The 27,964-nt window shown below is 54.6% G+C and overlaps 1 protein-coding gene and 1 long non-coding RNA gene across 3 annotated transcripts; both read right to left on the bottom strand.

Annotated features, from left to right (window-relative positions):
• Positions 1-2,719: 2,719 nt before the first annotated feature.
• LOC106034468 (maestro heat-like repeat-containing protein family member 7) lies at positions 2,720-9,620 on the bottom strand. Its single transcript, XM_048056807.2, has 14 exons — positions 9,225-9,620; positions 8,676-8,797; positions 8,336-8,490; positions 7,837-7,984; positions 7,214-7,401; positions 6,987-7,124; positions 6,308-6,422; positions 5,745-5,882; positions 5,298-5,474; positions 4,975-5,130; positions 4,304-4,405; positions 4,073-4,175; positions 3,877-3,936; positions 2,720-3,409 (listed from the first exon to the last, which is right to left on the bottom strand). The coding sequence occupies exons 1-14, from the start codon at positions 9,340-9,342 to the stop codon at positions 3,216-3,218; spliced, it is 1,914 nt and encodes a 637-aa protein (XP_047912764.2). The 5' UTR covers positions 9,343-9,620; the 3' UTR covers positions 2,720-3,215.
• An 11,007-nt stretch (positions 9,621-20,627) lies between these two features.
• LOC106034439 (uncharacterized) lies at positions 20,628-26,968 on the bottom strand. Of its 2 annotated transcripts, XR_007159069.2 has the most exons (5): positions 26,473-26,963; positions 25,981-26,067; positions 25,467-25,637; positions 25,290-25,385; positions 20,628-25,077 (listed from the first exon to the last, which is right to left on the bottom strand). It is a non-coding gene; the product is annotated as an uncharacterized lncRNA (long non-coding RNA). The 2 variants fall into 2 exon arrangements; XR_010832314.1 differs by having other exon boundaries at positions 20,628-25,637; positions 26,473-26,968.
• Between the last annotated feature and the right edge of the window lie 996 nt (positions 26,969-27,964).

The raw sequence follows: 27,964 nt of genomic DNA, 5'->3' as shown, positions 1-27,964 counted from the left end.
AATCCTGCTTCCCCCCACCCCCTGCAACCCCTCAGCTCCTCAGCAGAGAAACAAGGTGCAAACTTGGCCCCTGAAGGCTTGCTGTGCAGTTCCACTTCTGCCCTTGTGTCCACTGGGGAGAGAAGTGGTCGTCTCCTTCCCTCCCTTGCCTGGGTTGACTGACCAAGGGAAAGGGCTGGTCTCATCCCCGTAGCTATCACAGTATTCCCCAAATGCAGCTGGCAGACACAAACTTAGGTTTGAAGCTCCCTGTGCTCCCATCCTTTCTCAAGCAGTGCTCAGCACTGGTGGGTGGTGGGCAAGGGGAGTCTCCCTGATGTGCAGGCTGATTGGGGCTGGGGAGCCCTGGGAACTCGCGCGTATTGCTGCCTCATCATTGCTTTTATCTTGAGTTGCTGGAGTTGGGGGAGGCTTCTCAAAGCTCCGGCTCCTAGGCTCACATGATCAGGCAAGACATTAAGCTTTGCAATAAAAGCCCATCCCTAGCACTCCCAGCATGGAGAGGCACTTGCACATGTGTACTCACAGGCACACTTCTCTGTGATGGGTTCTCCAGAGCTTTAGGATGTAGGGCATGGAGCCCTTCAAAGTATGGTGAGCACCAAACCATGGCCATGCTCTGCAGGGTACCACCCTCCGCCTGCTGTGAGCCATCCACCCTGGACCTGTGCCGAACAGACAAGTTTGGCAAGCTGGAGGAGGAGCATGTCCTCCAGGCATGGATACCAAACCACCCCCTGCATGGCAAAACCAGCTGGAGCTGAAGCTGCTTTTTCCAGTACCTGAAACTTGCTCCCATGTAGGAGCATTGCTGCTGGCTGCAGGAGGAAGGCTGCTTATCTGCAATGTGATGCGGGTTCATGACTTCCCTGTCCCACTGACTCACAGCCACCCCTGCCCGGGCCCTGAGCCCCGCAGCTGGCTTTTTGGCACATCACCATGGCAGCACAGCTGGACGCTCATCTGCTTCATTTCTCTGGTGATGATTCATGGGTAGGAAAGTTGGCTTTTCTCTTCTGCCCATCTGCTGTGAAGGCAAAAGAGCATCCCATGGGGATGTGGCCCACCTGCACATTCATTGCAAGGGCCCTTGAAAGCCAAATGCCTATGAGAAGTGATCAGGTCAGCCTTGGCCTCCCAGGTGAGCAGGTCAGCTTTGGCCTCTAAAGGCTTGGCAATTCAAATGCACCTAGGATTTTACTGAAGCCGAGGTACCAAGTGTTGGCACCTTCTCAGGGTTCTAATGGAGTAGCTCTGGAAACATGGTACCTGTTCTTTCCTCATTCCCTGAACATGCAGATCAACACTGGGAAACAACCACAAGCCCCTGAAATCTCTCTCCCCTTTGCCCACACCTCCCCTCTCCCGCACAAGCACAGAAATCGGGCGCAGAGGGACCCCGCGGCTCTGGCTCACCTATGAACCTGACCGCCTCCAGTCGCAAGGGCTGCTGCGGGCTCTGCAGGTATGGCAGGCTCTGGCGCAGGTACTTATCCACTCTGGAGGTCCAGAGAGCTTGGTCAGGAGGCCTTGGCCACAGCACCAAGGCCTGGGCAACCATGGAGGGGCCCGGGCTGGCCACCAGTCCTGCCTCTGCCCCCTGCCCCTCACAGGCAGCACCCGGCAGGCCCGGCCCTGCAGGCTGCAGGCAGCCGAGGTGCGGTCCGCTGTGGGGCGGGGAGGGATTGTGGTGGCAGGCTCTGGGGCTGATGTGGCAGGGCTGGGAAATGGGGCGATGGAGGGCTCGGCCCCTGCAGGGCATCCTGAAAATCGCCAGCTGGCAGCTGGCGCTGGATGGGCTCGAAAGGCTGGCGGGCCCCAAGCCATCAGGGCAGGCGGGCCCCATACCTGTCACACGATGGGGAGCAGCGCAGCAGGGTCACCACCACACCAGGAGACTCTTGTGCAGATGGTGCAACAGATGGGTGCTGCAACCCATCTCACCGAGACAGGCTTATGTTTAGCATTGTCCAGAATCTCCTCCCACTTATCCGTTGGCCATACTGGCCCCTGGTTAACTTCCCACTGATTCTGCTCCCCAAAGGGCAGCCATTCCATACAGCCGTTAAACACGGCTTGGGAATCTGTTTGGGTGTGTAACGGATAAATGTTTCCCTCGTTCTTTTCTACCGCACTCCGTTCTGCTACCAGCTCTCCTACCTGTGAGGTTCCCTCCCCCTCTCTTGCAACCTGGTCACCCGAATTGATGTGTAATGCTACAGCTTGATACTTCCACGCTTTTCCTTCTAGTGGATCCCTCAGTGAACCACACGCTCCTTAAATCGGGCTCAAACCGGGGAGGAGCGTGTTTACTGGGGGAGGAAGGGGGCTTCTCATCTGGTTTAACGTCTACTGGTTAGTGTATGGGAAGAACGTTAGGTGTGCCCTCCTCTATTTTATGGGTATGCCCATAGTGAGCTCTTTGCGCATACCGTTTTCTAAGGGTTTCCCTTTGTGCCCCTGCGGCAGGGGGTGGGGTTCCGGCAGTTACCGGTTACTTTAGCACTTTGGAAGGCCCTCGCAGCATGATTGACTGTTGGTTTATAATTCTGCCACCCTCCTGTAAAGCTGGATGGATTATAAAAAGGCCCTTTTCCCAGGTAGAGTAGGGCTTCTCGGCATCCTTGAAAGTTTGGGAATAAAATTGCTTGGGGCGAGTGGGACCTTTGGGTCCGTGCTGCCACATGTGAGTTGAGAGCCCGTGGGTGGCATGGTGGCCTGGGAGTTTTATCTTTTCTGCTGGAGTTTGGAGCCCTAAACTTAGGGCAACTAAGTTGGGCAATCAACGGGCAATCAAGACGGGCAACTATATCCTTTTGAGTCTGCCCCACCACAGAGACACTAGACGCTGAGGCCACCAATTAGCACATCATTGATACACCAATATGCTTGAACTCCTTCCCCAGGCGTAACTGGGGCAAGGTGTTTAGTCTCAGTAAGTTCCACAGGCAGCCATTCTCTGGAGGTTCCCAGTCACTTCAGGGCCCAAGTCTTCCACGATTTCATTGCCGCAAAGGAAAGACACGCAGACAAGGTGAAGAAGCAGGACTGCTTATTTGGGGAGGGCCAAGCAGAAGGGTGATCTGGGAGCAAGCGAAGGGGACAGGAAGGTCCTGAAGGCTGGAGATGTGCCACGTGCTGGGAGAATCCAGGGGCCACCCAGCCTTCCACACACTTTCAGGTGGCCCCAGCACGCAGGATGCCTGCCGTCATTTCTACGCACGGCAACAGCAGCACAGGAAGGACAGTGCAGAGCACTTCGTCTTCCACGCCTTCCGGAGCCGGTAGCTCAGCCGTCGTACTCCAGGTACAGTGCATGACAAGCTCACTGCAGCTTGTATAATGAAGAGAGTCTGAGTTGCCAGCGAAGAGACAGAGGAGCTGACGTCGTCCGTCATGCCTTGAATGGCTGTGAGAGAGAGGAACGGAGGCAAGGTCAGAGCCTCTGTCTGCGGGGACCCCAGGAAGGGCCCCATCCCTGGAAGTATTCAAGCAAGGTTGGACGGGGCTTTCAGCAACCTGGTCTAGTGGGACGCATCCCTGACCATGGCAGACAGGTTGGAATTCGATGACGTTATAGCTCCCTTCCAACCCAAACCATTCTACGACTCTCTGATTTTATGATTCTAACAGCTCCTGCTGGGGCCAGCGCCACCCAGCTCTTCCTGTGGTCAGGCAGGAGCAGGGGGCAATGAGACCAGCAGGAGGGGGCTGGCCCCAAACAAGCCCCTGAAATCTCTCTCCCCTCTGCCCACACCGCCCCTCTCCCGCACAAGCAGCAGAGCCCTCCGCGCCAGGGCAGGGGCTGGAGCTCCCAGCCCAGGGTCTTTACCCCTCCCCACCAGCCTCCGCCGATACCCCACTGCCCTCACTCACCTTCGTAGATGATGGGGAGCTCCTCCTCGTGCCAATCCTCCACTTGCCTCGCAATGAGCCCTAGGCACACACAGTCTGTCACAAACCCTGCCCGCCAGCCCTTCCCAGCAGCACAACCCCCCCCCAGTGGCCCTGCCGGCCGGGCCACCTGCCCTCCTCCCCTCGGGCACAGAGGGACCCCGGGGCTCTGGCTCACCTATGAACCTGACCGCCTCCAGTCGCAAGGGCTGCTGCGGGCTCTGCAGGTAAGGCAGGCTCTGGCGCAGGTACCCATCCGTTCGCCAGCTGTTGTCCTCCAGCTGCACAAGGGAGAGCACAAGGGCATGGGGCTGGTGCAGACCGTCCCCCTCGGACAGCTGCCTGCCCCATGCACTGGGGCGCTGTGCGCTTGTCCAGTCCCGGTCTGGGGCTTCAGAGCTGTCCTTACCAGGCACTCGCTGAGTCTCCATTTTTGCTGTGTCTCCAGCAGGTTCGCGAGCTGCTTCCTCTTCAGGAAATTGGCAGCATTGAGAAGGGCTTCCTCAGCGGCCTGAAGAGCAGGAGAGAATTTGAAATGCCACCACCAACTCTCAAGGGACCTGTGTCCCCAGCACCTTGGCAAGGCTGCAGGGGCTGCACGCCTCTGCATGGCCCAGGGCGCTGTGTGGGGCAGGGTGACCACAGGGAGCAGGCGTCTGCTCCGCGGTGTAGTGCCCGAGGGAGCTGGGGCAGGCCCAAGCCCGGACATCTGCGGGGCACCTGGGCATAGCACAGGGGCGGAGGGGACCGGCGGTCCAAGCCCAGAGCTTCAGGTTCCTGCGGGCATAGCTGGGAAGCCTGTGGGACTTGCAGAGCGTTGGCCTGCGTGGCCGCGCACCGCTGCCGAGCACTGCCGAGCAGGCAGAGCAGCTCTGGGAAATGGCCGTGCCCACCTTTTCAGCCATCGCCAGCTGTGGGGCTGCAGGCAGCCGCCCTGCAGAGGGCTGGATGCAGGGAGCAGGGATGGCAGCAGACCCCACGGCTCCGTCCCTCCAGCGGCCCTTGCTGTGGGTGCTCAGTCCCACCCCGGGGTGTCAACATTGCCCTCCCCAAATGACCACGCTGGTTAGAGAAGCCAACCTTGGCCACTTGCTGGTTCTCATCGTGCAAGTGGAAGAACAGTGGGATCACGCTCTGGCGCACGTGTCTCTTCAGCTGCTCTTTTCCACTTCCTGCTACTAAGTTCATCACATATCTGAAGAAGTGGATGGAGAGCAGCTGTGTGTAGCTGGATTCCTGGTGGGAAGGAAGAAGAAAAGACCTCAGCACCAGCTGCTCCAGGCCCACCTGGGCAAGGGTCTGAAAATTCACAGGGCACAATGCTTCCTGACAGCACCCAACATCCATCAGGAAAGGCACCGCCCCTTGGAGACCCCAGCTGGGCCCTGTGCCCTCAGCCTTACGTTGTCAAAGAACGTTGGGAGCCTCTCTGCCAGCTGCAGAGCGATGCGGCTGGCCTTGCGGACGTCCAGCTCCTTGAACACTCTGATGAGCACAATCAGGGTGTTTCCAACCATATCTCCTTCCACTTCTGGCAGTAGCTTCATGATCTCTGGCAGCAGGAACGCCATTTTTCTTGCCTGTGTGGAGTAACAACACCATGTTAGGAAACCACAGAAGGCTGCACAGGCAAACATGCTCAGGCTGTTAGAACCCACACCGCTGCTTTGGGGCCTAGAAGTCAAAGTCCTGCCCCAAGGAACTTGGACAGATGCACGTGGAGGCACGACAGGTGGGAGCAGCTCCCACAGTGCCTAATGCCCAGCAAAGTCCAAGCAATGGTGTTAGCCAGCGTCCCTGGCCCGGAGCCACATCACCAATATGGCTTCAGCCAGCTGAACCCTGCTTACTGTACGAGGTCTTCTGCTGAGCGTTGTGAGGCCGCTGAGCACCAGCTGACGCATCACCGTGCACTGACTCCTCAGGTATCTTGCGAAGAGCTTCAGGACTCGGACAGACACTACTCTGAGGTCATCAAAGGCCAGCATCTGAAAAATACGCATCAGTGAAAGGTGGAAATGGCCAGCAGGACACACCGCACCATGGAGGGCTGGATACATCCACCAGTGCAGGGATCAGGCACCAGCGCAGGCAGCTGAGCCCAAAGGCAGCAGCGGATGCGCAGAGCCCCTGGGCTCCTTGCCCCGTGTGTGGCAGTGTTCGACCGCTCCTCCCGGCCCCCAGCAGCCGGGGATACCCCAGCCTCTGAGGAACAATTGCACAGAGAGACCTTGCCCAAGGGAGGCACGAAAAACTGTAGCCAAGTGTCACTCTGGCAGCATGTGCCAAGGGGATGAACTGGGGCCCACCCCCGCCCCAGCTCCACCGGCTGGCCTCTCCCCACAGCTGTGGCCACAAGAGGGTGGCGTGGCGAGAGGCAGCTCAGACAGGCACCGCTTGCCATCAGGCTCACCTCGACCAGGAAGGCCATGGCGGGGACCTCCCAGCATGGCTCGTTCCTGCTGAGCCACTTTTCCAGATGCAGCACAATCTGTTGATGCTCTTTTATTATGATGCTTCTCAACATCCTGGCAGAGGGAAGAAGACAGGGTAAGTCCTGAGCAGGATGAGTGAAATGCTCCTGGGTCTGACTGCCCCCCTCATCCAGCCGTTACACCACAGGCCAGGCCAGGGCCCCCTCAGCTCTGCTCCAGCAGCCACCAGCATTTAATGCTCACAGAGACGTGGTCTTCCGCCACCTCTCCTTGCAGGGAGAAAGCCAGCGCCCCAGAGCAGCGGGCACCTTGGGTGCACAATGGGCTTCCTGCCCTGCAGGCTTCCTGCCCCTTCTGAGGAGACCTCATTCTTGCCCACGGGCGATTCATGTGCCCCGGGCTCTGCCGGTGTCGCTCAGTGCTTCCTGCCCTGACCCGGGGGGCTGCCCTTGGGAGGGGAGGCCGGCACTGTGGCAGGGGACTGCTCTCGTGCAGCCACCCTCTCTCAGGCTTTGCCCTTCTGCTCGCAAGAGCCAAGGCTGCAGCCCCTTTCTTTGAGAAATGGGGCCCCTGCCAGCCGCCACCAAGGGGATCGGATGGGGCTCCCCGTCTGCAAGGGAGAAATGCCGGGGGGAGAAGGGAGCAGGGTGCCCTCACCTGGCCAGCTGACCCACTGCCCAGTGGTGGCTCTCAGCGTTGACTAGTGTCTCCCAGGCATTCTTCTTTTCTAATTCAAGCACCAGCATGTCATACCCAAGACGGCATAGCAGTGCTTTCAGAGTCAGCACCGCAAACCTGCAGGCAGAGCAAAGCCCAGGTCACACTGGGATCCCTGGCCCAGGCTCCAGGACCACGGGAAGGATGGGAGGAGTGGGACAGAGCACCTGCTGGGGCTGGTGGGAATGCTCTCCTCCTGCTGCCATTCCCTGTAGAGCGTCTCCACCTCTTCTGGTGTCTGCTGTGCGCTTGCGGAGATTTGGAAGAGCAACACCAGCAGGAGTAGGGAGAAATGCGCCTCCACCTTCACTGAGTAAATGGTTGGCTGGAGGATCTCCCGCAGCACCTTGGTTGCCTGCAAAAAAGACCCAGAGATGGCACTCACTGCTGAGACATCCCTGTGGCATGGCCCCAGCGTGGGAGGCTGAGGCTCGGGTGCAGACGTGGGCCACGGGGGATGCAGGCAGAGCACCCGGCCTGGCTCCCAGCCAGAGCTCAGCCACCAAAGCTCTTTGGGCTCAGCTCTTCTTTGTGCCACAAGCAGCCTCCCTGGGGCGGTGGGAGTGTGCCCTGGCTGAGTCTCCTGTGTCCTGCAGCCAGCCTGGGTTCTCTGTCCCAGCCCCTGCAGCCTGCTGGGCTGTGCCGTGGCCCTGCCCTGTCCCCTAAACCTGCCCCTAAGCCAGGTTTGCAGCCCACCACCTGAGGCAGGGAGATGTAGTGACAGGGGAGGATGGATAGCTGCCCCGAGATGCAGCCCCTGGGGGAAGAGAGGCCTTGTTCAGAAACTCACGGCCAGGACGAAGACATCCGTGTCGTCCCCGTCAGAGGTGGACGTCCTGTGAAGGGGCCAGTCCTTCAGCACGCAGCACAGCTCTGCCATCACCTTCCTTGCAGTCCGGGCTGAGGAGGTCATCAGCCTCCACATGGTCGCGGCAGCTCTGGAGGTCCAGAGAGCTCAGTCAGGGGGGGCCTCGGCCACAGCACCAAGGCCTGGGCAACCGTGGAGGGGCCCGGGCTGGCCACCAGTCCTGCCTCTGCCCCCTGCCCCTCACAGGCAGCACCCGGCAGGCCCGGCCCTGCAGGCTGCAGGCAGCCGAGGTGCGGTCCGCTGTGGGGCGGGGAGGGATTGTGGTGGCAGGCTCTGGGGCTGATGTGGCAGGGCTGGGAAATGGGGCGATGGAGGGCTCGGCCCCTGCAGGGCATCCTGAAAATCGCCAGCTGGCAGCTGGCGCTGGATGGGCTCGAAAGGCTGGCGGGCCCCAAGCCATCAGGGCAGGCGGGCCCCATACCTGTCACACGATGGGGAGCAGCGCAGCAGGGTCACCACCACGTCGTGAGGGTGCTCCTCAGCCAGCTCCAGAAGGCTCTTGTCCAGACGGTGCTGGGCAGATTCTTTTGTGTTGGACACGAGCCACTGGTAGATGCTCTTCAAGATGTTCGGTGCCTGGAGGAGAAATGTCTGAGAGTGGGGCTGCTGCCAGAGCAATCCCTTTCCCGGGGTCCACTGACAAGTGCTTCTCTTCCCACCACTCAGTGCTGGCCAAAAAGGGTGTCACACGCCCAACGACAGAGCTTCAAGCGGGGCACACGATCCCCCAAGGGCTTGAGTCCCACCAGCTGGATACTTACATGTTTTGAAAGGACGACCCTGCCTACTACACGCTCATCCAGCTTGACTGCAATGGCCTCCTGCTCCTGCTTCTGGTCCCTGTCCTGCTGCTGCTGCTGCTCCTGTTCTGTCTGGTCCCAGCCTGGATTTGGTGAAGACCAAGCACAGACAGAGCTGAGGGTCTGTGGGAGAGGCTGGAGGACACAGCCAAGACCACGCTGCCCGGGCAGGGTGATCCCCGAGCCAGGAACTAGCGGGGGCACTGAGCCCAATCTCTCTTGTGCATGCGTCGGAGCCAGGTGTTCCCCAGCAGATGGGGCATGTTAAGGGGGGAGAGCCCTGCGCCCCACAAGGTGCTTGCTGCCATTGGGCAGGAGAGGTCTGTACCCACAGGATGGCTGCCCATGCCCTGCTTCGTCCTGCCTCTCCCTGCTCATCCCATGGAGTCGGACGGTTCCCCTCGCCCCTTGCCCCTGGGGATGCCACATGGGACAGCAGCTCCTGTGAGGACGGGAAGGGGCAGAGGCAGCTTGCAGCTGCCAGCCCTTCAGCCCAGCTTGGCCACTCACCTGCCTGCAGCACCTGCACCTCGGTCAGCTCATCAGGCTGCTGCGCTGGGCTGGCATTAACCTTGTCCTCCTCCTCCATCCAGGCCTTCTTGGGCATGCTGGGGTGTCTCCCCGCCATGCTGCTGAGGTCTGGCCTCAAGGGCTCCCACCACAGGGATGGGAAACGCTTCCAGGAAGCACCAAAGACACGGGCAGTAGGAATGGGGTGGCTCTGCAGGGACTCCCTGCAGCTCCACTCCTTCCCGTCCTGTCCCGTCTCGTCCTCCAGGCAATGTGGGGAAACCACGCTGCCAGCAGCACTTATATCACAGAGGTCACAAAGGGCCCCGTGACCCGTTGCTGCACGCCCATTGTCTGGACAGAGCCCGCATCACGGCAGGTCACAAAGGGCCCCGTGACACGCTGCCACCTGCCTCGCCCCTCAGACCCCTCCTGCCACCCCATCCCCTCAGGGCTTCCCACCAGCCTGGCTCTGAGGGCCTTCCTGCCAGCCTGGCCCCTCGTAGCCTCCAGCCTCCGCAGCCCCTCCAGTCCTCCCACCACCCACCCCGCACGGCTTCCCAGTGCCCCAGCTCTCTGAACTGCCCATCAGCAGCCCCTTGTCACAGGCCCACCAAGCGGTGGGTGGGAAGGGGCCTGTGGGGCTGGGTCACCAAACTTGTGGTGACAACGTCTGAGTGCCCAGACCCGTACACCTCTGTGTCTGGATTTCCAGGGCATAAGGAACTGGATGGATGGTCAACAGCAACTGTGATGCCCAGGTGGAGACCAGTGACGAGTGGTGTCCTCGAGGGGTCTGTACTGGGACCGCTATTATTTAACATCTCTGTCGGTGACATGAGCAGTGGGATTGAGCGCGCCCTCTGCAAGAGGGCAGACAACACCAAGCTGAGTGATGGTTGGACCAAATGATCTTGGAGGTCTTTTCCAGCCTTCATGATTCTATGATTCTACGATTTGTGAGGGGTGCAACCCCCCTTTTTGCTGTCACTCAAAGAAATTGTTATTCCAGTGCGTTAGCATTGCACTGGAGGCATAGCGGCTCTTTAGGAAGGACACGCTGGCAAGATGAGGAGGGGGTGTTGCCCTTCATGGGAGCAAGCAGATGGAGTGTGTGGAGCTCTGTCTGGAATGGCTGAGGAGCTGGCTGAGAGTTTATGGCTTAGGATGAAAGGGAGGACAGGGAAAGGTGACATTACAGTGGGTGCAGGCCACTTGACCAGGGAGAACAAGTAAATGAGGCCTTCTACAGACAGATAGGAGCCTGTTTGCAGGCACTGGTCCTCACCGGGGCCTTCGACCATCCTGATTGTCTGCTGGGGGGACAACACAGCAGGGCATACGCAATCCAGGAGGCTCCTGGCCTGCGTTGATGATATCTTCCTTCTCCACGCAATAGGGAAGCCAAGGCTTTAGGCGGCCTTGTCTGCAGTGACTGTGAGATGGTGGAGCTGAAAAACTTCCCTCTCTATTTCCACTCCTCAGGAGGCTGTGGAGAGCAACGAGCTTGCCTCTTAGCCTTCTTTTCTCTGAACTAGACAACAACCCAAATGTCCTCAGCCTCTCCTCACAGGACATGCCTCCCAGTCCTTTTTTACCAGCTTTGTTGCCCTCTTCTGGATGCATTCAGATGTTTTATTTTCCTTTTTAGATTGTGGAGCTCAGAACTGCACACCATATTCAAGGTGGGGCCACACCAACACTAAGCAGAACAGGAGAATCACGTATTTTACCAGCTGGCTATTTTATGTCGAATGCCCCAAAAGGCAGTTTTGAAATGCCCCAGCTGCCAGGGCAAACTGCTGGCTCATGTTGCACCCGCTGGTGACCAGTTCCCCCAGGTCCCTTTCTGCAGAGCTGTTCTCCAGCCGCTCGTCTCCCTCTGTGCACATGCGTCCAGCATTGCTCTGTCCCAGCTGCAGATGCTAGCATTCGTACTGGTTGAATTTTTACAGCCTGAGAACAACCATCCTGACACAGGGACGTGCACCCACTGTGCCACATGGATGGGAGCTCATGAGGCTGCGCACAACATGTCCGGCACATCACCTGCGTGGCAAGGCTCAGCTCCTCCGTCTTCCCCAGCACAGGGGGGTCCAGGCAGGAGAGATGGGGAGCCCTGCTCCTCTGCCAAGAATCGCCTTCCCCTTCCAGCGCCGCCCGCTCCAGCCCTGCTGCTGGGGACGTTTCACTGTCTCTGCTTGCCATCGTGTGGTAGAGGCACGCACTGGCCCTTGTCTGGGGAGAGCAGTCCTGCGGGAAGCGCGTCAGCCAGGGACGGCCAGGACAGTGACAGCACCCAGGGAGGGAAGTGCTCCTGTGGCAGGGACCAGAGCTGCTCCCCTCCTGCGCGGTGGGCACAGAGCTGCACCAAGCTTGCTCAGAGGGGAGCGGGGCTAAGTTGAGGGTGCTTGTGGGGGCACGGGGCTGGTGTGAGTGCATGTACAAGAGCAGGTCTGCTCTGTGGCTGCAAGGATGGCAATGGAGCTGACCTGAGCATACTCAGAGGGACACTCAACTTTGGGAGTGATAAAGCAGCTGTTCTCAGCAATGAGCACCTAGGAAATGAGTGGTTTTAGAGAGAAAGAGCAGGAAGAGAAGTCCAGCACTTCCCGCCCCTAGCCCAGCACGCTGATCCCTCTGCCCCTTAGGGGATAAGGCCATTCTGCCAAAGTCTGTTGCCAGATTCTCCTCTGCAGCACTGAGACGCAGGCCATGTACAGAAAGAGCCTCTTGCATCTCCAGAGGGGATGGGACCTTCAGGACAGGGACTCCCTCCACTGGAGAACCTTTCCTCCGTCACCCGCCCTCCTTCCCCTCCGTCTCTGCGCACAGCTCAGGTTCCTGCGGGCATAGCTGGGAAGCCTGTGGGACTTGCAGAGCGTTGGCCTGCGTGGCCACCCAGAGCTGCTGACGGGAGCAGGTGCTGCCAGGGCCCAGGCCCTCTGCCTAGGAACAGCCCCCGGGAGGGTGGCGCCAGTGTGTGAGCAGCACCCGCAGCGTGCTTCAGTGCTGGGTGTGGGAGATCGTGTGGTGGCACACAGGGCTTCTGCCCCTCCTCCCCTTCGAGTCCATCCTCTCTGCTGGCAGTCTCTGTGACCGCAGTTTTTACCATGGTCTCCGCCAGGCAGAGAGCTTGCCCCAAAGAGGCTGTGGCGACCCAAAGGGAGGGCCTGTCCAGAGCCGTGGCCGTACAGGTCTCTGGGTGCAGGGAGTGCCGGTGCCTGCTGCTGCCGGGGGAGGGAGGCAGGTATTGCCCCTGTGTGAGGGGCAAGCGGGTAGAAGATCTGGTCAGCATGGTGGCAGAGCTGGAAGAGGAGGTTGAGGGCCTGAGGGCTGTAAGGCAGTGTGAGTGGGAGATCGGCTGGTGGAGTAGCTCCCTGGTGTGTCAGAGGGAATGGTGCCAGGGGGATACCCCACAACCGGTGGTGGACCCCCTGCCCACAAGTCCATGGGATCAGACGAGCTCCACCCTAGGGTGCTGCGGGAGCTGGCGCAGGTGATTGCCAAGCCACTTTCCACTGTCTATCAGTGTTCCTGGTTATCTGGAGAGGTCCCAGAGGACTGGAGACTTTGCCGATGTGACTCCCATCTACAAGAAGGGCCGTAAGGAGGACCCGCAGAACTACAGGCTTGTCAGCCTGACCTCGGTTCCAGGGAAAGTTATGGAGCAAATCATCCTGGGTGAGATCACCCAGCTCTTGTGTGGCATCCAGGGGATCAGGCCCAGCCAGCACGGGTTCACAAAAGGCAGGTCGTGCTTGTCTAACCTCATCTCTTTCTGTGACTGTGTGACCAGACTGGTAGATGAGGGAAGAGCTGTTGATGTAGTCTACTTAGACTTCAGCAAAGCCTTTGACATGGTCTCCCACAGTATTCTCCTGGGGAAACTGGCTGCCCGTGGCCTGGACAGGTATACTCTTCTCTGGGTAAAGAACTGGCTGGAGGGCTGTTCCCAGCGGGTAGTGGTTAACGGAGGTAAGGCCGGCTGGCGTCCCGTTACGAGTGGTGTCCCCTAGGGGTCTGTACTGGGGCCTACACTACTACTACTACTGGGGCCTATATTGCTGGTAGAGGGATGGTTGGACCAAATGATCTTGGAGGTCCAGATCTTGGAGGACCAGATGATCTTGCCAAGGCGATCGGAGCCTGTTGCTGCCATCTGAGGGAGGCAGAGGGACTGTGTGTGTGAGGTGCGAGCAGGTGGACAACCTGGTCTGCCTGGTGTCAGAGCTCAGGGAGGAGGTGGAGAGGTTGAGGGCTATCAGGGAGTGTGAGCGGGAGATAGACTGGTGGAGCAACTCCCTGCAGGGCCTGAAGGAGAGGTACCAGGGTGAGACACCCCAAATGGGGGTGGACACCCTGCCCTGTCGGACAGAGGGAGGGGATCTAGGAGTTGAGGAGGGATGGAGATAGGTCCCTGCTCAACCTCGCAGGTGACGCCCCCCCCCTACTGCCCCCACCTTCCCAGGTGCGCGTACACAACAGGTTTGAGGCCCTAGAGCTTGAGAGACCGGTGGGTGAAGATGAGGTAGAAAGTCTACCCAGGAGGATACCTAGGGCGAGGAGGTCGACTCCACGCCTCAAGACTGCCTCCACAAGAAAGAAAGAAGGGTGATAGTAGTAGGCGACTCCCTTCTCAGGGGAACAGAGGGCCCTATTTGTTGGCCTGACCCTACCCATAGGGAAGTCCGCTGCCTCCCTGGGGCCAGGATCAGGGATGTTGCCAGAAAGCTCCCCAACCTGGTTCGCCCCTCTGACTACTATCCGCTTTTGATAGTCCAGGCTGGCAGTGATAATATTGAAGAGAGAAGCCTGAAGGCTATCAAAAGGGACTTTAGGGGACTGGGACAGTTAGTGGATGGAGTGGGAGTACAGGTGGTGTTTTCGTCCATCCCTACAGTAGCAGGGAGGGGTACAGAGTGGACACGGAAAGCCCACCTGATTAACACGTGGCTCAGAGGCTGGTGCCAACACAGAAATTTTGTGTTTTTTGACCATGGGGCACTTTACTTGGCACCCGGCCTGATGGCCGCAGACGGGTCCGTATCTCTAAGGGGAAAACGGATCCTAGCCCAGGAGCTGGCAGGGCTCGTTGAGAGGGCTTTAAACTAGGTAAGAAGGGGGATGGGGCTGAAAGAAAGCTTGTTGGAGCTGTGCCGGGGGAATAATGGCAAGGCTGGGGGAGAAGGCAATGGCTCGACTGAAGTGCATCTATACTAATGCACACAGCATGGGTAACAAACAAGAGGAGCCGGAAGCCATCGTGCAGCGGGAAGGCTATGACTTGGTTGCCATCACGGAAACGTGGTGGGACCACTCTCATGACTGGAGTGCTGCAATGTCTGTCTATAGGCTCTTCAGAAGGGACAGGCAGCACAGAAGGGGTGGTGGTGTGGCTCTCTATATTAGAGAGTGTTTTGATGTTGTGGAACTTGAGGCTGGGACTGATAAGGTTGAGTCTCTGTGGGTTAGGATCAGTGGGAAGGCCAACAAGGCAAGCATCCTGGTGGGGGTCTGTTATAGACCACCGAACCAGGATGAGGAGACGGATGAGGAGTTCTACAGGCAGCTGGCAGAAGTTGCGAAATCGTCAGCGCTTGTTCTCGTGGGGGACTTCAACCTCCCACACATATCCTTGGAAGCACAACACAGCCCAGAGAAAGCAGTCTAGGAGGTTTCTGGAGAGCCTGGAAGATAGCTTCCTGATGCAGCTGGTTAGAGAGCCTACCAGGGGAGGTGCCCCGCTAGACCTTCTGTTCACAAACAGTGACGGACTGGTGGAAGATGTGGTGGTCGGGAGCTGTCTTGGGCAGAGTGACCACAAAATGGTAGAATTCTCTATTCTTGGCAAAGCCAGGAAGGGGACCAGTAAAACCGCTGTCTTGGACTTCTGGAGGGCTGACTTTGAGCTGTTCAGGACACTGGTTGGCAGAGTCCCTTGGGAGGTGGTTCTGAAGGGCAGAGGAGTCCAGGAAGGCTGAGCACTCTTCAGGAAGGAAATCTTAATGGCTCAGGAGCGGTCTGTTCCCACGTGCCCAAAGACAAGCCAGCGCGGAAAAAGACTGGCCTGGCTGAACAGAGAGTTGTGGTTCGAGCTTAGGAGAAAAAAAAGGGTTTATAATCTTTGGAAAAGAGGGCGGGCCATTCACAAGGACTATAAGGCTGTTGTGAGGCTGTGCAGGGACAAAATTAGAAGGGCCAAAGCTCATCTGGAGCTAAATCTGGCTACTGCTGTTAAAGATAACAAGAAATGTTTTTACAAATACATCAACACCAAAAGGAGGACTAAGGAGAATCTCCATCCTTTACTGGATGCGGGGGGAAACTTAGTTACAAGGGATGAGGAAAAAGCTGAGGTGCTTAATGCCTTCTTTGCCTCAGTCTTTAGTGGCAAAACCGGTTGTTCTCTGGATACCCAGTACCCTGAGCTGGTGGAAGGGGATGGGGAGAAGGATGTGGCCCTCACTATCCATGAGGAAATGGTTGGCGACCTGCTACAGCACTTGGATGTACTCAAGTCGATGGGGCCGGATGGGATTCACCCGAGGGTACTGAGAGAACTGGCGGAGGAGCTGGCCAAGCCGCTTTCCATCATTTATCGGCAGTCCTGGCTATCAGGAGAGGTCCCAGTCGACTGGCGGCTAGCAAATGTGACGCCCATCTACAAGAAGGGTAGGAGGGTAGACCCGGGGAACTATAGGCCTGTCAGTTTGACCTCAGTGCCACGGAAGCTCATGGAGCAGATTATCTTGAGTGTCATCACACGGCACTTGTAGGGCAACCAGGCGTTCAGGCCCAGTCAGCATGGGTTTATGAAGGGCAGGTCCTGCTTGACGAACCTGATCTCCTTCTATGACAAAGTGACACGCTTGGTGGATGAGGGAAAGGCTGTGGATGTGGTCTACCTTGACTTCAGTAAGGCTTTTGACACCGTTTCCCACAACATTCTCCTCAAAAAACTGGCTGCTCGTGGCTTGGACTGGCGTACGCTTTGTTGGGTTAAAAACTGGCTGGGTAGCCGGGCCCAAAGAGTTGTGGTGAATGGAGTCAAATCTGGTTGGAGGCTGGTCACTAGTGGTGTCCCCCAGGGCTCGGTACTGGGGCCGGTCCTCTTTAATATCTTTATCGATGATCTGGATGAGGGCGTCCAGTGCACCCTCAGTAAGTTTGCAGATGATACCAAGCTAAGTGTGTGTGTCGATCTGCTCGAGGGCAGGAAGGCTCTGCAGGAGGATGTGGATAGGCTGGACCGATGGGCTGAGGTCAACTGCATGAAGTTCAACAAGGCCAAGTGCCGGGTCCTGCACCTGGGGCGCAACAACCCCAAGCAGAGCTACAGGCTGGGAGATGAGTGGTTGGAACCCTGCCTGGCCGAGAAGGACCTGGGAGTATTGATTGATAGTCGGCTGAATATGAGCCAGCAGTGTGCTCAGGTGGCCAAGAAGGCCAACAGCATCCTGGCCTGTATAAGAAGCAGTGTGGCCAGCAGGTCTAGGGAAGTGATTGTCCCCCTGTACTCGGCTCTGGAGAGGCCGCACCTCGAGTACTGTGTTCAGTTTTGGGCCCCTTGCTACAGGAAGGATGTTGAGGTGCTCAAGAGAGTCCAGAGAAGGGCGACAAAGCTGGTGAGGGGTCTGGAGAACAAGTCTTACGAGGAGCGGCTGAGGGAGCTGGGGCTGTTCAGCCTGGAGAAGAGGAGGCTCAGGGGAGACCTCATCGCTCTCTACAGTTACCTTAAAGGAGGCTGTAGAGAGGTGGGGGTTGGTCTGTTCTCCTACGTGCCTGGTGACAGGACGAGGGGGAATGGGCTAAAGTTGTGCCAGGGGAGGTTTAGGTTGGATATTAGGAGGAACTTCTTTACTGAAAGGGTTGTTAGGCATTGGAATGGGCTGCCCAGGGAAGTGGTTGAGTCACCGTCCCTGGAGGTCTTTAAGAGACGTTTGGATGTTGAGCTTAGTGATATGGTTTAGTGGAGGACTTGTTAGTGTTAGGTCAGAGGTTGGACTGGGTGATCTTGGAGGTCTCTTCCAACCTAGACGATTCTGTGATTCTGTGATTCTGTCTTTTCCAGCCTTCATGATTCTATGATTCTATACCTAGTGATTTCAGTACACCTGGGGGAAAAGATACCAGGTGACTAGTTGGTTGCTTGTCCATTCCATTCCTTATCTGCATTGCAAATGATGCATTTAAGATTACCAAGCCACATCTTCCTTAGGAAGACCGTGCCAGCTTCTGTGGAAGGTCCCATGCCCTCAGCACTGGGGCTGCTCAGGCAGCCATGGGTGTTCCTCCTGCTGAATCAAGCAAGTGGAAGAGAAGCCCCTAAGTGAAATCAGTGTTTACTTATTTTTCAAGTTGTTACTGGGGATCGTTTCCATCTGCCTCAGACAGTTTTGAGAGGAGATCCTTCTGCCAGACACAAAGCAGCCAGTGAATTGCAGCTGTCTCAACTGTAGCTGGAGGGGATGGGCTGGGGCAGATGGAAGCAAACATTTTGCCAATACTTGGTTCCTGAGACAGTGTTTAGAGCTCTCTGCTGTCACATCAAATCAGAGGAAGATGTCATGAACTTCTCATGTAAATTCTCTTGTTTCCAAGAGGGCTACATGCTGTCTTCTCTCATGTTCACTTCTTGAAGTGCTCCTCAGCCATGTCTGTAAGAAGGGTACTGGAACTGGAGAAAGGCCACCTACTCTTTAAAGTCACCCTAAACAGAAGTGAGAAGGGCTGTGTGCACCTTACGCAGCTTTTGTTTTCCCTGTTAAACTGTTATCTTGATTCATGAGTCTTCCAACCTTCCTTATCCCACAACAGAGGGGAGTGAATGAGAGAAGCTGTGTGGGTGTTCGACTGCTGGCTAGGGTCAACCCACCACACTCATGTTCTCCACTTGGTTTAGTGGAGCTTCCCTGTCTTCCAAGGAGGAAACGTGTTATTCTCCCTAGAAATGGCATATCTGCTGCTAAGCCCGTTTGTTACACAGGAGTGAAATCCATGAGTTTGAGAGATGCACTGTGTGCACTGAGTAACTCATCTTGCTAATGACCACAGCATTACCAGTGTAAACCAGGAAATAAAAGGGCTTTCTAACACTCTGTGTCACTGAGTCTGAGAGCCAGAGGTGCTGCTTTAGCTTTTATGAACTACTCAAAGGATTCAGTTCCTGGGATTCAAGTTGGCAATCTGCCTGAAGAGGCCCAGCCTACAAGGGGTGTGTGGGCAACACAGGATTTGCTCTTGATTTTATCCAGGTGTTAGTCCTTCTGAAGGGAGGACTAACCTGGGTGCAAAGGGCTCTTTTAATCAGACCCAGAGCAATATGAATGGAATAGACTGATGAAGGTATCTTCTCCAGTACTCCGAGATTACAGCAGAGGCTTTCTGCTGTCTGGTATGTTGTGAGGCCTGGAGCTGTTGATTGCAGAGCACCTTGTGTAGATGCTAGAATCAGTTCCTAATACTAGCTGATGTGTTGTCACCTTTTTGTTTCCTGCACTGATGCAAGATCATCCTCCTGATTATCTAAGAGCTGTACAAATGCAGCATATCGGCATCTGTTTCATTCAGTGCAGTCTCTGTGTTAGCACAGCCATTCTGCTGCTTAGCACCCAGGAGCAGGAAGCTGGAAGTGTTTTGACCCTTGGTCTGCTATCTGTACCAGGATTGTTGTGGTCAGCAATTTCAAGTTTTTCAACCATCTTTCAACCATAATATGTACCCTCAAAACACCTCTGCTGAGTGAGCCAAAAAAAAACTTCAGGAGAGAGAAACTTACTGAAACCAGTGTCAGCGTGTGCAGCAGGGAGCAGTGTTATGCATGGTACATTGCTGTCAGCTGGCCAGGAGGCTTAGAAAAGGAGATGTGTTTGCCATACAGGAAAACTCTTCATACAGCTGCCTTCTCCACAAATTGCCGTTTCTCTGTGATGACACTTTAAAACTGGATTTAAAAAAAAAAAAGAAAGAAGAAGAAGTAGTAGAAGAGGAAGTAGCCCTCATCTTTGCCTTGATGCAGGTGGGAGACAGAAACAGGGTTTTTAAAAGGTAGAAGATTTTCCCATTCAGAGAGAGCTCAGAGCACCCCCGTGTCTGCTTAGCAGTGTGATATCCAAAGCATTTCTCCAATTAAGCCTGTCTTGTTATGTGTGGTTAAAAGCAACAATCTACAGACTTCAGCTCAGTCCCAAAATATAAACAGCACAGCAGCTTGAGCCACAGCCTTTTTGCTGTGTACGTAGAGTTGCTATCACTTAATGAGACACAGCACTTAATTAATTATGACATGGACAAGTCCCTTCTATCTAAACTAAACCCTAAGCAAACAGCTTTCCAGAGGCAATTACAAACTTGGGTTTTGTTGCAGTCTGTCCTGACACACAAAGATGCTGATGACAGCTATGACAGATATTGCTCTCCAAAGAAGGGTACCTTGGAAAGGGAACCCCAAGCCCGCTGTCAGGCCAGCGCAGGATGCCTACAGCCATCATGCTCCCTGCCTGGCCAGGGACATGGGAATGTCGTGGGGAGTCTCCTCTTTGTGCCCCATATTACTCTGTCTTGTACCTCTCTGTGCAATGCCTCTGGCTCAGGTCAGCTCAAGAACCACAACGAAGAAGATGGGCTGTCCAACAGCAACGAGCTACCTCATTACCAGCTCCTCTGTGGTCTTAGACCCTCTCAGAGAGCATGGTGAGGTGGATCAACACTGCGAAGTCAGAATTAGATTCAGCCTGCTGAAGGTAGAGCCCAGCCTTGCAGAGTATGAAGGAGAGGGAGAAAAAGCCACATGGAAGGGAAAACGGAGAAGAAGCTGTAGCAGGAGGGAGCTGCAGCCCATCAGTAAAATGCACACAGCAAATACTTGTCTACTCATCTGAAACAGATTGTTTCACTGCAAAACATGTAGCTGAAATATGGTAGTAGGCAACCCTCTCTGGGTGGCCCTGCTTAAGCAGGGGGTTTGGACCAGATGACCTCTGGAGCTCCCTTCCAACCTCAACCATTCTGTGATTCTGTGTAAAAGAAGGCAAATGCACCCAGAGCTGACCCAAATGGACTGGGCTTTGTAGTAACTTTGCAGTGGCCTGGGTGGGGCTCAGATTTCTATTGAGCACCTCTTTATTTTTATTGCCCTCCCATTGCCCTCCCTGGGAAAGAGCAGAGCACACTGAGTGGAATGCCCATTTCTCTCAGAGAATTAGGCCTGTGTTGCTTCCTTGCTAAGCTTCACTTTCCTCCAGGGAGCACATAGATAAGTTAAACTCAGCAGCTCTCCAAACACAACTGTTTGGATGATGGAGGTATAAACACAACTGATGCTTTTTCCTAAAGCCCACCTCACTGGAAGATCCTGGGCAGCAGGATGTATGTTGACAAGCCAGCTATCTTCTCAGACACCAGCCATATCCAGCACACACACGAGATCCAGGGTGAGCTGCTTGCATTTTTTACACTGAAGATGAGCATGCAGGATCTGCCTTCAGAAACATCCCTAGCAATTTCAGGTGGACCTCAAAGGTCTATTCAGATGTTAACTGCCATGAGGAGCAAGGCTTCTCAAGCTCATCCATGGAATGGAGTGCCTTGCCTCAGGGCTCTTTCAGGTCACAAACCAGCCATCTCCCTGGGATTGTGGTCAAATCTCCAGGGTTAGATGCCAGAAATTTGGCTTGGCGTGAAAATCTCACTAAATGTGTCTCCCCCTCTCTGGCCATCTGTTTGAAAGTAGCCACATTCTCCCTGAGGTTGTTCTGGAAGATCCTTGAATACTTTGGCAAACTCATGAATAAAACATAGCGCTCCCTGAAGCATAGGAGCTATTAGTCAAAGGCCTCATATGGGAAATAGGCTGCATATGCCTCTGCTGGATCTTTAAGATCCCAGCCAGAAAGGGTACCTTTAAGCACCGCCAGCTGGGGCTGAACCACAGCAGCTGGGCAAGCAAAGCAAACGGGAACTCAATTCCTACTTCTGATCAGCAGCCACTGCCCGGGCCCCAGTGCGGTGGTTAATTGGGAAGACAAATGCTATAACCACTAATGTCCTCCCTTCCTTCTCCTTCCCTGGTCTTCTATTGCTGAATACAGTGTCATACAGTGTGGGATATCCCTTTGGCCAGTTTGGGTCAGCTGCCCCTGACTGAGCAGCAGTGTTCAGGCTGTCCATACGTGAACTGCTCCAAGGCCATCCCAGGTTGCACACCACCTACTGGACTGCAAAATGTTTTTCTATCTATTCTCATCATCTGTTTAGGTTAGAGCACTCAGCTGGATGTGTTGTGTCCTGAAATTCAGAAGGATGCAGTCAGGAGAGATGTAAACTGGGAATGCTCCATACGCAAACTAATGAAGTTGTTATTTCATGCCGATCCCATTTATTTCATGCAGGGAGACAGCAGAACAGCACACGCACACACTGATTTTTAAGCAGCTGGACAGACGGACCATCATCTTGCTTTTTTCTAGCCAATTACAGGTAGGACATAAAAAAAAAGAAATCCTTTTTTTTCATGTGGAGAATTTCAGATATTCATTTTCTATTCAAAAATTTGTTTTTGGTGTCAAATAGGATTTTGTAGTTCTGAGCACTTTTTCTTTTTCCTTTTCCTTTTCCTTTTGCCTTTTTTTTTTTTTTCAAAGGAAAGGCCTCTTCCCCTCCAAAAGAAGAGAAATTAACATCCCATGCAGTCAGCTTACCCTTTCACCTCCTTTCTGCCCCATGTCCCTCCCCTCCTCCCCCCCCCCCCAAAAAAAAAAAAGACTTGCACCATTCCTTTTTCTTTCTCCATAGATTAACAGGGTTTGTTTTCCCAGTGTTTACATGCAGCTAATGGTACGCCCAATGCTCACACAACAGTGAGTCCCTTCCTCAGAACAGGCAAGTCTCCACATGCATCCTGGGATGCCACAACCACAGGTGCTTGAGATCACGAAGCCTAATACCTCAACTCTGTCTCGGCAGAGGAGAAGGACAGCCCAGAAGCCAGATGGGATGTGGGCGCCTTCTCTGTGCTTTGCCCTTTTGCAAACTGAGCTGCTCTGTGCCCTCTGCTCTGCTTAATTGATCCGCTGCCCATCTCCAGGAAGAAACAAAAACAAACAAAAAAAAAACATTCTCCTGTCTCATTCATAATATACTTCAAATAAAATGTGCTTCTGCCTGAGTGAACGCCCTTCGGGGGTACTTTAATCTGTCACAGTGCATAAAGCTTTTCCTGAAATCTGCATTTTTGCAGTGCTGAGTCTTCACAATGGCCCCTGGAGCCACACTTAATGTATTTCAAGGGATGTAAAGACTTATCTTGCTTAAACAACTTGGCTAGAAAAGCTAAGGTTGCTTTAATCCAATTTCTTTCCATCCCTTCTCCCAGAAAACAAAACAAAACAAAATAAAATAGCTGAATGTTGCTTTTTTTCATACTGAAAACAAAGAAGAAAGCCAAACTCCAAAAAGAACTTCTTGATCCAGCTCTGAGAACCCACCAAATCAAAGCATGACCCAGGTGAAACAGGGCAAGAGGTGTAAGGTTTTAGGTCCATGTGGGATCTGAGGACCTGCAGCCCTTGCTGCCTTGCAGCCTTGTTTCAACCTGGTCTTGGTGCTTGAGGAACATTGCTGAGAAATCAGTGAGGTTGATCTCGCTGCCAAAGCATGCTTCAAGCAAGTGGCCAGGGTGCCCAGGGGATACGTTCTCCAACACTGAAGTCCAGCTACAGGCTCTTAATTAACTCCAGACCTAATGACAGAACAGAAATACTGCTGAAGGAGCAGCCATTGCTGCTGATGAATGTGGAAGATCTCAGCTTCGAGCATCTTTCCCATGTATTTCCAGGACACGGGCCAAAAGCAAGGAAAGGGGCTCAAATGCTCTCCATCTGCATTACTTTAGTGATACCAGACCCCTCTGAACAGTGTGGGTGTGAAGGAACTCAGTGCAACATAGACACAAGCAGACTAGATTTTGCTCATGTTCTCAGATTTAAAAAGTGAACCAGCAATGATATATTAGCTCTGATTCACGACAGTGGAGTCAAAACCTCAGATTTTACTGCAGTGATGCTATCTCTGATGGTTTTACCAGCCTGGGGTCTGCTTCATGACCTTTCTTGGTCATTTGCAGGCAATCATGGCCTAGACCAAATTACTATCGGAACTTGAGACAGCAAAAATCTGGATGCCATCAAACTGTACACGCAGAGAGATAAATGTCCTGACAGCCAGGCTGATGTGGTGGTTTCACACCAGTAGGTAGCTTGGCACCACCATGCAGCCTCCTCCAGGCCACATCCACCTGCTCCGACAGGGGCTCCTCCACGGGCTGCAGCGTGGAGATCTGCTCCGTGTGGGACCCATGGGCTGCAGGGGGACAGCCTGCTCCACCAGGGGCCTCTCCACAGGCCATAGGGGAGCTTCTGCTGCGTGCCTGGAGCACCTCCTGCCCTCCTGCTGCACTGACCTTGGCATCAGGAGTTGGGACAGCTCCTGGGCTCTGTGTACAGAGACCACCCTGCAGCCCCCTGCTACCAAAACCTCTCCATACAAGCCCAATACAGTGTGCTGGGAAGAAGAAAGGTTTGGTGTATCCACATCTGAACACAGCATTAAGACAGAAATAATAATATGGTCACATCTGTGAAAGTCAGATACCAACGAGCTGCAGCTGGAGTTAGTGCTGTCTTCAAACCTGTCCAGAGCCAGACCTGGCTGGCTCGCAGCGTGGATCCTCCTGACCTTGCAAGGATCTTTATCCAAGCCCTCTTAGTCCTGTCAATCAGAGACATCTGCCACATGCCCCATCAGCACAAGAAAGCCTTGAAGTGTTGCCTATTTTTGGTGTCAGTCCTGGGGAGAAACATCTCCCATGTGTAGGATTTCCCACAGTTGTGCCGGACAGTTTTGGGGAACAAGAAACTCCTCATCATCGGAAGTTTTCAGTTGCTCCGTTTTTGCCTTTGAACTCCCACCCTGCAGAAAAAAAAAAGACCAAGAGAAAGCAAGGATACCTAAAGCAGCATGTGTATCAGTGTGACCCTGAACTGGGGCTGCTCACTCAGTGCTCTCAGGGGTTTAATCACTCTCTTGGTGATGCTGATGAGTTTCCACTGACTGCAGGGCTGTGATTCAGCTGATCTGAAGGGGTGCAGGGCAGAGAGCTGTCACTCCGCTCATTTTGGATCAACACCCTTGTGTTATCAGAGGAGCATGGGGGAAATAACAAAAGAGCGGAGCACTTTGCTGCAAGAGCAAAGAAGGAGCAAGAGCAGGACGGGATGTGGCATGATTCTCCTGAGCCAGGGATGCAAGCAAGCGCAGCCAAGAGCTGTGTGTGCTGCCCTGGGGAGGTCTGAGATGGACAGCGAGGCACAGACGCTCACCCAGCAGCACGGAGCAGCACAAAGGTCCTTCACCTCGATTGATGCTGGCAGCTTCTCACTACGTGGTCTGCGTCGCTCAGAGCCAGCAGGAGCAGATTTGGAGCACAGGCTTGACAGGATATTGCAAAAGCTGGGATCAGAGCTGTTTCCCAGCTGGAGTCTAAAATAACTACTAGATTACCTCCACAGGGGCACAGCCAGCACATATAATGTTTGGTCTGTTCCTTTCACAGCTTGCCATGGTCTTGCCTGGCTTCCATTCCACCTTTCTTCAAAGCCTCCTTCACTGCAGGAGCTTCATTCCTGCCGAGGGGAAAGTGAGGGCTGAGCTCCCCCCGCACCCCGTTGTCCTCCTCCTGCTCTCCCATGGGTGCTGGGTGCCACTGGTGGTGCTTTGCAGGCAGCTGCTGGAGAGCCCCATCCCTGCGCACCACCTATATCCCACCGGGCTCCTGGGAATGCTCCTTTTCTGCCTGCATGGGGAAGAGGAGCACACACCCAAGTCAACAACTGGTGAGCATACGGACACCTTGCAGAATGATTCCAAAATTAAGTGCAGGTAAATACTTCAGGGGCAGGACCAAATCTACAAACCCCAGGATCAAACTGAGAAACCCTCTCCTGCCCCTGGTGAAGCAGGAAAGGCCTATTTCTGCAGAGGCTCCTATTCAGAGCTAAAGCTGACCTGGCAAAATGCAGCTGTGCACATCTGTGACCCCATGCCGGAGAAGGATGGACACTCCTTCTTGCCTCCCTAGTCTGCTGGCACTGTGTCAGTGTCCTGCAAGACGGGCAGAGGAGAGGCTGACTTTGCTGTCTTACCATCTTTGCTTATGGTTATGTCAGTAGCTTGGGTCCTCACCCATCTCAAACACGCTGTTGCTGGTCCCCAGGCACCTCTGATGATTTAGGTCACTCCTAATGTAACGTGGAGATCCCATGTAGTGATAGTTTCGACCTACTTGCAATGCCAGGAGGAAAAATAGTTCCTCATGTCCAACTAAAATTGAAGTGTCCTCAAACTTTGCAGAAGCTAAGAAATATGAAAGAAAAACAAGCATGCTCTGGGTTGAAAAAATGTTTCAGTGAGGGTTAAACACAGTGTTGTTTTGAGAGTAGCTTTCTAAAACCCACCAGGAAAACTCAAGTAAGTTTCACTATGTAATAATTAAACAGGGTATCTGAAAACATTTCCTATAGAAAGACTTCTCATTAGCTTCCAGATTGTATTTTGTGACATACACGTTTGTTACAAACAGCACAAAAACTTTCAGCCAATCCAAATCTGACTTTTCTATTTCCAGAAAATAATAATAAATAATGAGGTTGATAATGATAATATAATAAATAATAATAATCCCATTATTAAAAAGTACCTCCTAGCTGTGAGCTGGAGATTCCTTCCAGGACGATGACTGATATGCTTCTTTATGTCACTGGCCAAGCTTGGTAAGTCTTTGGTCCTATCAAAAGAATACACAAATATATTTCTCTGGGGAGATGATTGGCAGCTAACACATTGTACGTGCAGATTGTAGGCATAGAAGGTTGTATAGAAAACTGACTGCTCGACTCACTGTTGGGTACAAAGCATAGTAAATCCCCGGTGTTCTGAGGTGCCTGCATATTAGACAAGATTTAAAACTTCATCTAAGCTGGTGTTTTTTAATTAGAAAGCAGGAAGCAAGGAGGACTCATGCCAGGCATGGACGAGTGGTGCCTTCCCACTCCTGGCTTCATCTCTCATGCACGGACCATCAGAAAGCTTTCTGCTCTACTGCCCACGGTTCCAGCCCCCCATGGATAATGGATGATGCACGTAGGTGGTGTGGGCAAACACCAAGCTGAGATCTTATAGAAATATTTACCTTGTTTTCCACTGCCTTGGGACCCTGGGAGACACCTGCTCCTGGCCTCCGTGATGCCACCTGGGGACTGATGCTTCCAGCTGCACGGCCACGTGTGGCAGAGGGCATCACCACTCACAGGTGGCTCGAGCCAGGGAGCTCCTTTTGCTGCATTCACTGCAACTTGGGAAAACAGTGGGCACAAGGGGAAAAGATAAAGATGCAGAGGCATGCAGGTATTTAGAAGTGCTAAAGTGTCACCTTCCCTGGTTCAGGATGGCCCTGCTGGCCTCCCTCCACCAGAGATCCTCTGCTGCAGCTGCCTGCAGATAGGGGTGAGCCAAGGGCACATCCTGCGCCCAAGGTCCCTCTGCTGGTGACTGCCACACAGCCGCAAGCTGAGAGCTAAATCCAGCCTCCCTCCCATCTTGGGGCTCTTCCTGAGGATGCTCAGTTTGAAACCCACTGTCTTGTCTATCTATAGGGAGTGGGGGCAACGGAAAGAGCAGACAAAAAAGCCCTGGGTGGGAAGCAAGCAGGCAGGAGGGGCAGGCTGGCAGCTCTGTCTGTGCCTCTGGAGAGAGCAAAGTGGCCTTTCCCTGTCCCTGCCTGCTGAAAGCCTGCAGCAGCACTAATAGCGAGTGGGCAGGGTGCTGGGCCCATGGCCTGCCCCCTGCTCACCAAGAAGCAGTGACCCAGCAGGACAAGACAGTCGTGACACTCTCGCCATTACTCCCAGGTCAGCTGCATTCCCTGCTGCCAGTGGGGGAATCCCAGACTGGCTGAGGTGGGGAAGGACCCCGCCTCCTGAAGCTCCCCAAGGAGGAGACCCCACAGGCTCTGGGCAGCCTGTGCCAGGGCTGCGGCACCCGCCCAGCACAGAAGTGCTGCCTGGTGCTCAGAGGGAGCCTCCTGGGCTCCGGGCTGTGCCCAGGGCCTCTCGGCCTGGCGCTGGGCACCGCTGGATGGAGCCCGGCTCCGTGCTCTGTGCCCTCCCCCCAGGTGTTTGCTCCCCCAAAGCAAGGGCTGTTGCTTGAGAGGACACAGGACACATCCAGGCTCAGTTCTCCCTCACCTCCTATCTCCTCCTACCTCTAGGTGTGAGAACAAGAGAGCAACGACACAGCCTCCTCGGGTGCAGCACAGGGCAGGCCACAGGTGCCCAGATGCCAGATAGTGTCTTCTTCTTCGCTGCAGCTCAGCAGGGAGATTTCACTCCAGCTGGGGTCTCAGGGCTTGCAAATAGGTGTCGTAAGGCCGAGGAGATGAGGAGCAGCAGCTGGCATGGGGCTGGGGATGAATTATGGATGTGCCAGCCTCCTTGGAGAGCTCATGGTGGGCTGCAGGGCACCTCCCACTGCAGAGATGATGGCTTTTGCTCAGCAGACCTCACAGAAACACAGCATGGGATGACTTCGGGTAGCAGACACCATGGTGATGTCCCTCTGTCCCATCAGGGCACATGGTGTAGTCCGCAGCCTGATCCTTGGGAAGAAAGAGAGAAAAAGCAGAG

The sequence above is a fragment of the Anser cygnoides genome, chromosome 6 (assembly GCF_040182565.1).
Source record: "Anser cygnoides isolate HZ-2024a breed goose chromosome 6, Taihu_goose_T2T_genome, whole genome shotgun sequence".
Classification (NCBI taxonomy): Eukaryota; Metazoa; Chordata; class Aves; order Anseriformes; family Anatidae; genus Anser; species Anser cygnoides.
The sequence above is the reverse complement of the archived record's forward strand: the minus strand, read 5'-3'. Positions and strand labels throughout refer to the sequence as shown.

Bases quoted from the DNA above. Each gene is read 5' to 3' on its own strand.
- LOC106034468 (XM_048056807.2), bottom strand. From the start codon at position 9,342: ATGGCGGGGAGACACCCCAGCATGCCCAAGAAGGCCTGGATGGAGGAG. The intron at 8,798-9,224 runs GTGAGTGGCCAA...CACCAAATCCAG, and splicing joins GGTGCAGGTGCTGCAGGCAG to GCTGGGACCAGACAGAACAG. The intron at 6,423-6,986 runs GTGAGGGCACCC...TCCCTCTGCCAG, and splicing joins GCAGTGGGTCAGCTGGCCAG to GATGTTGAGAAGCATCATAA.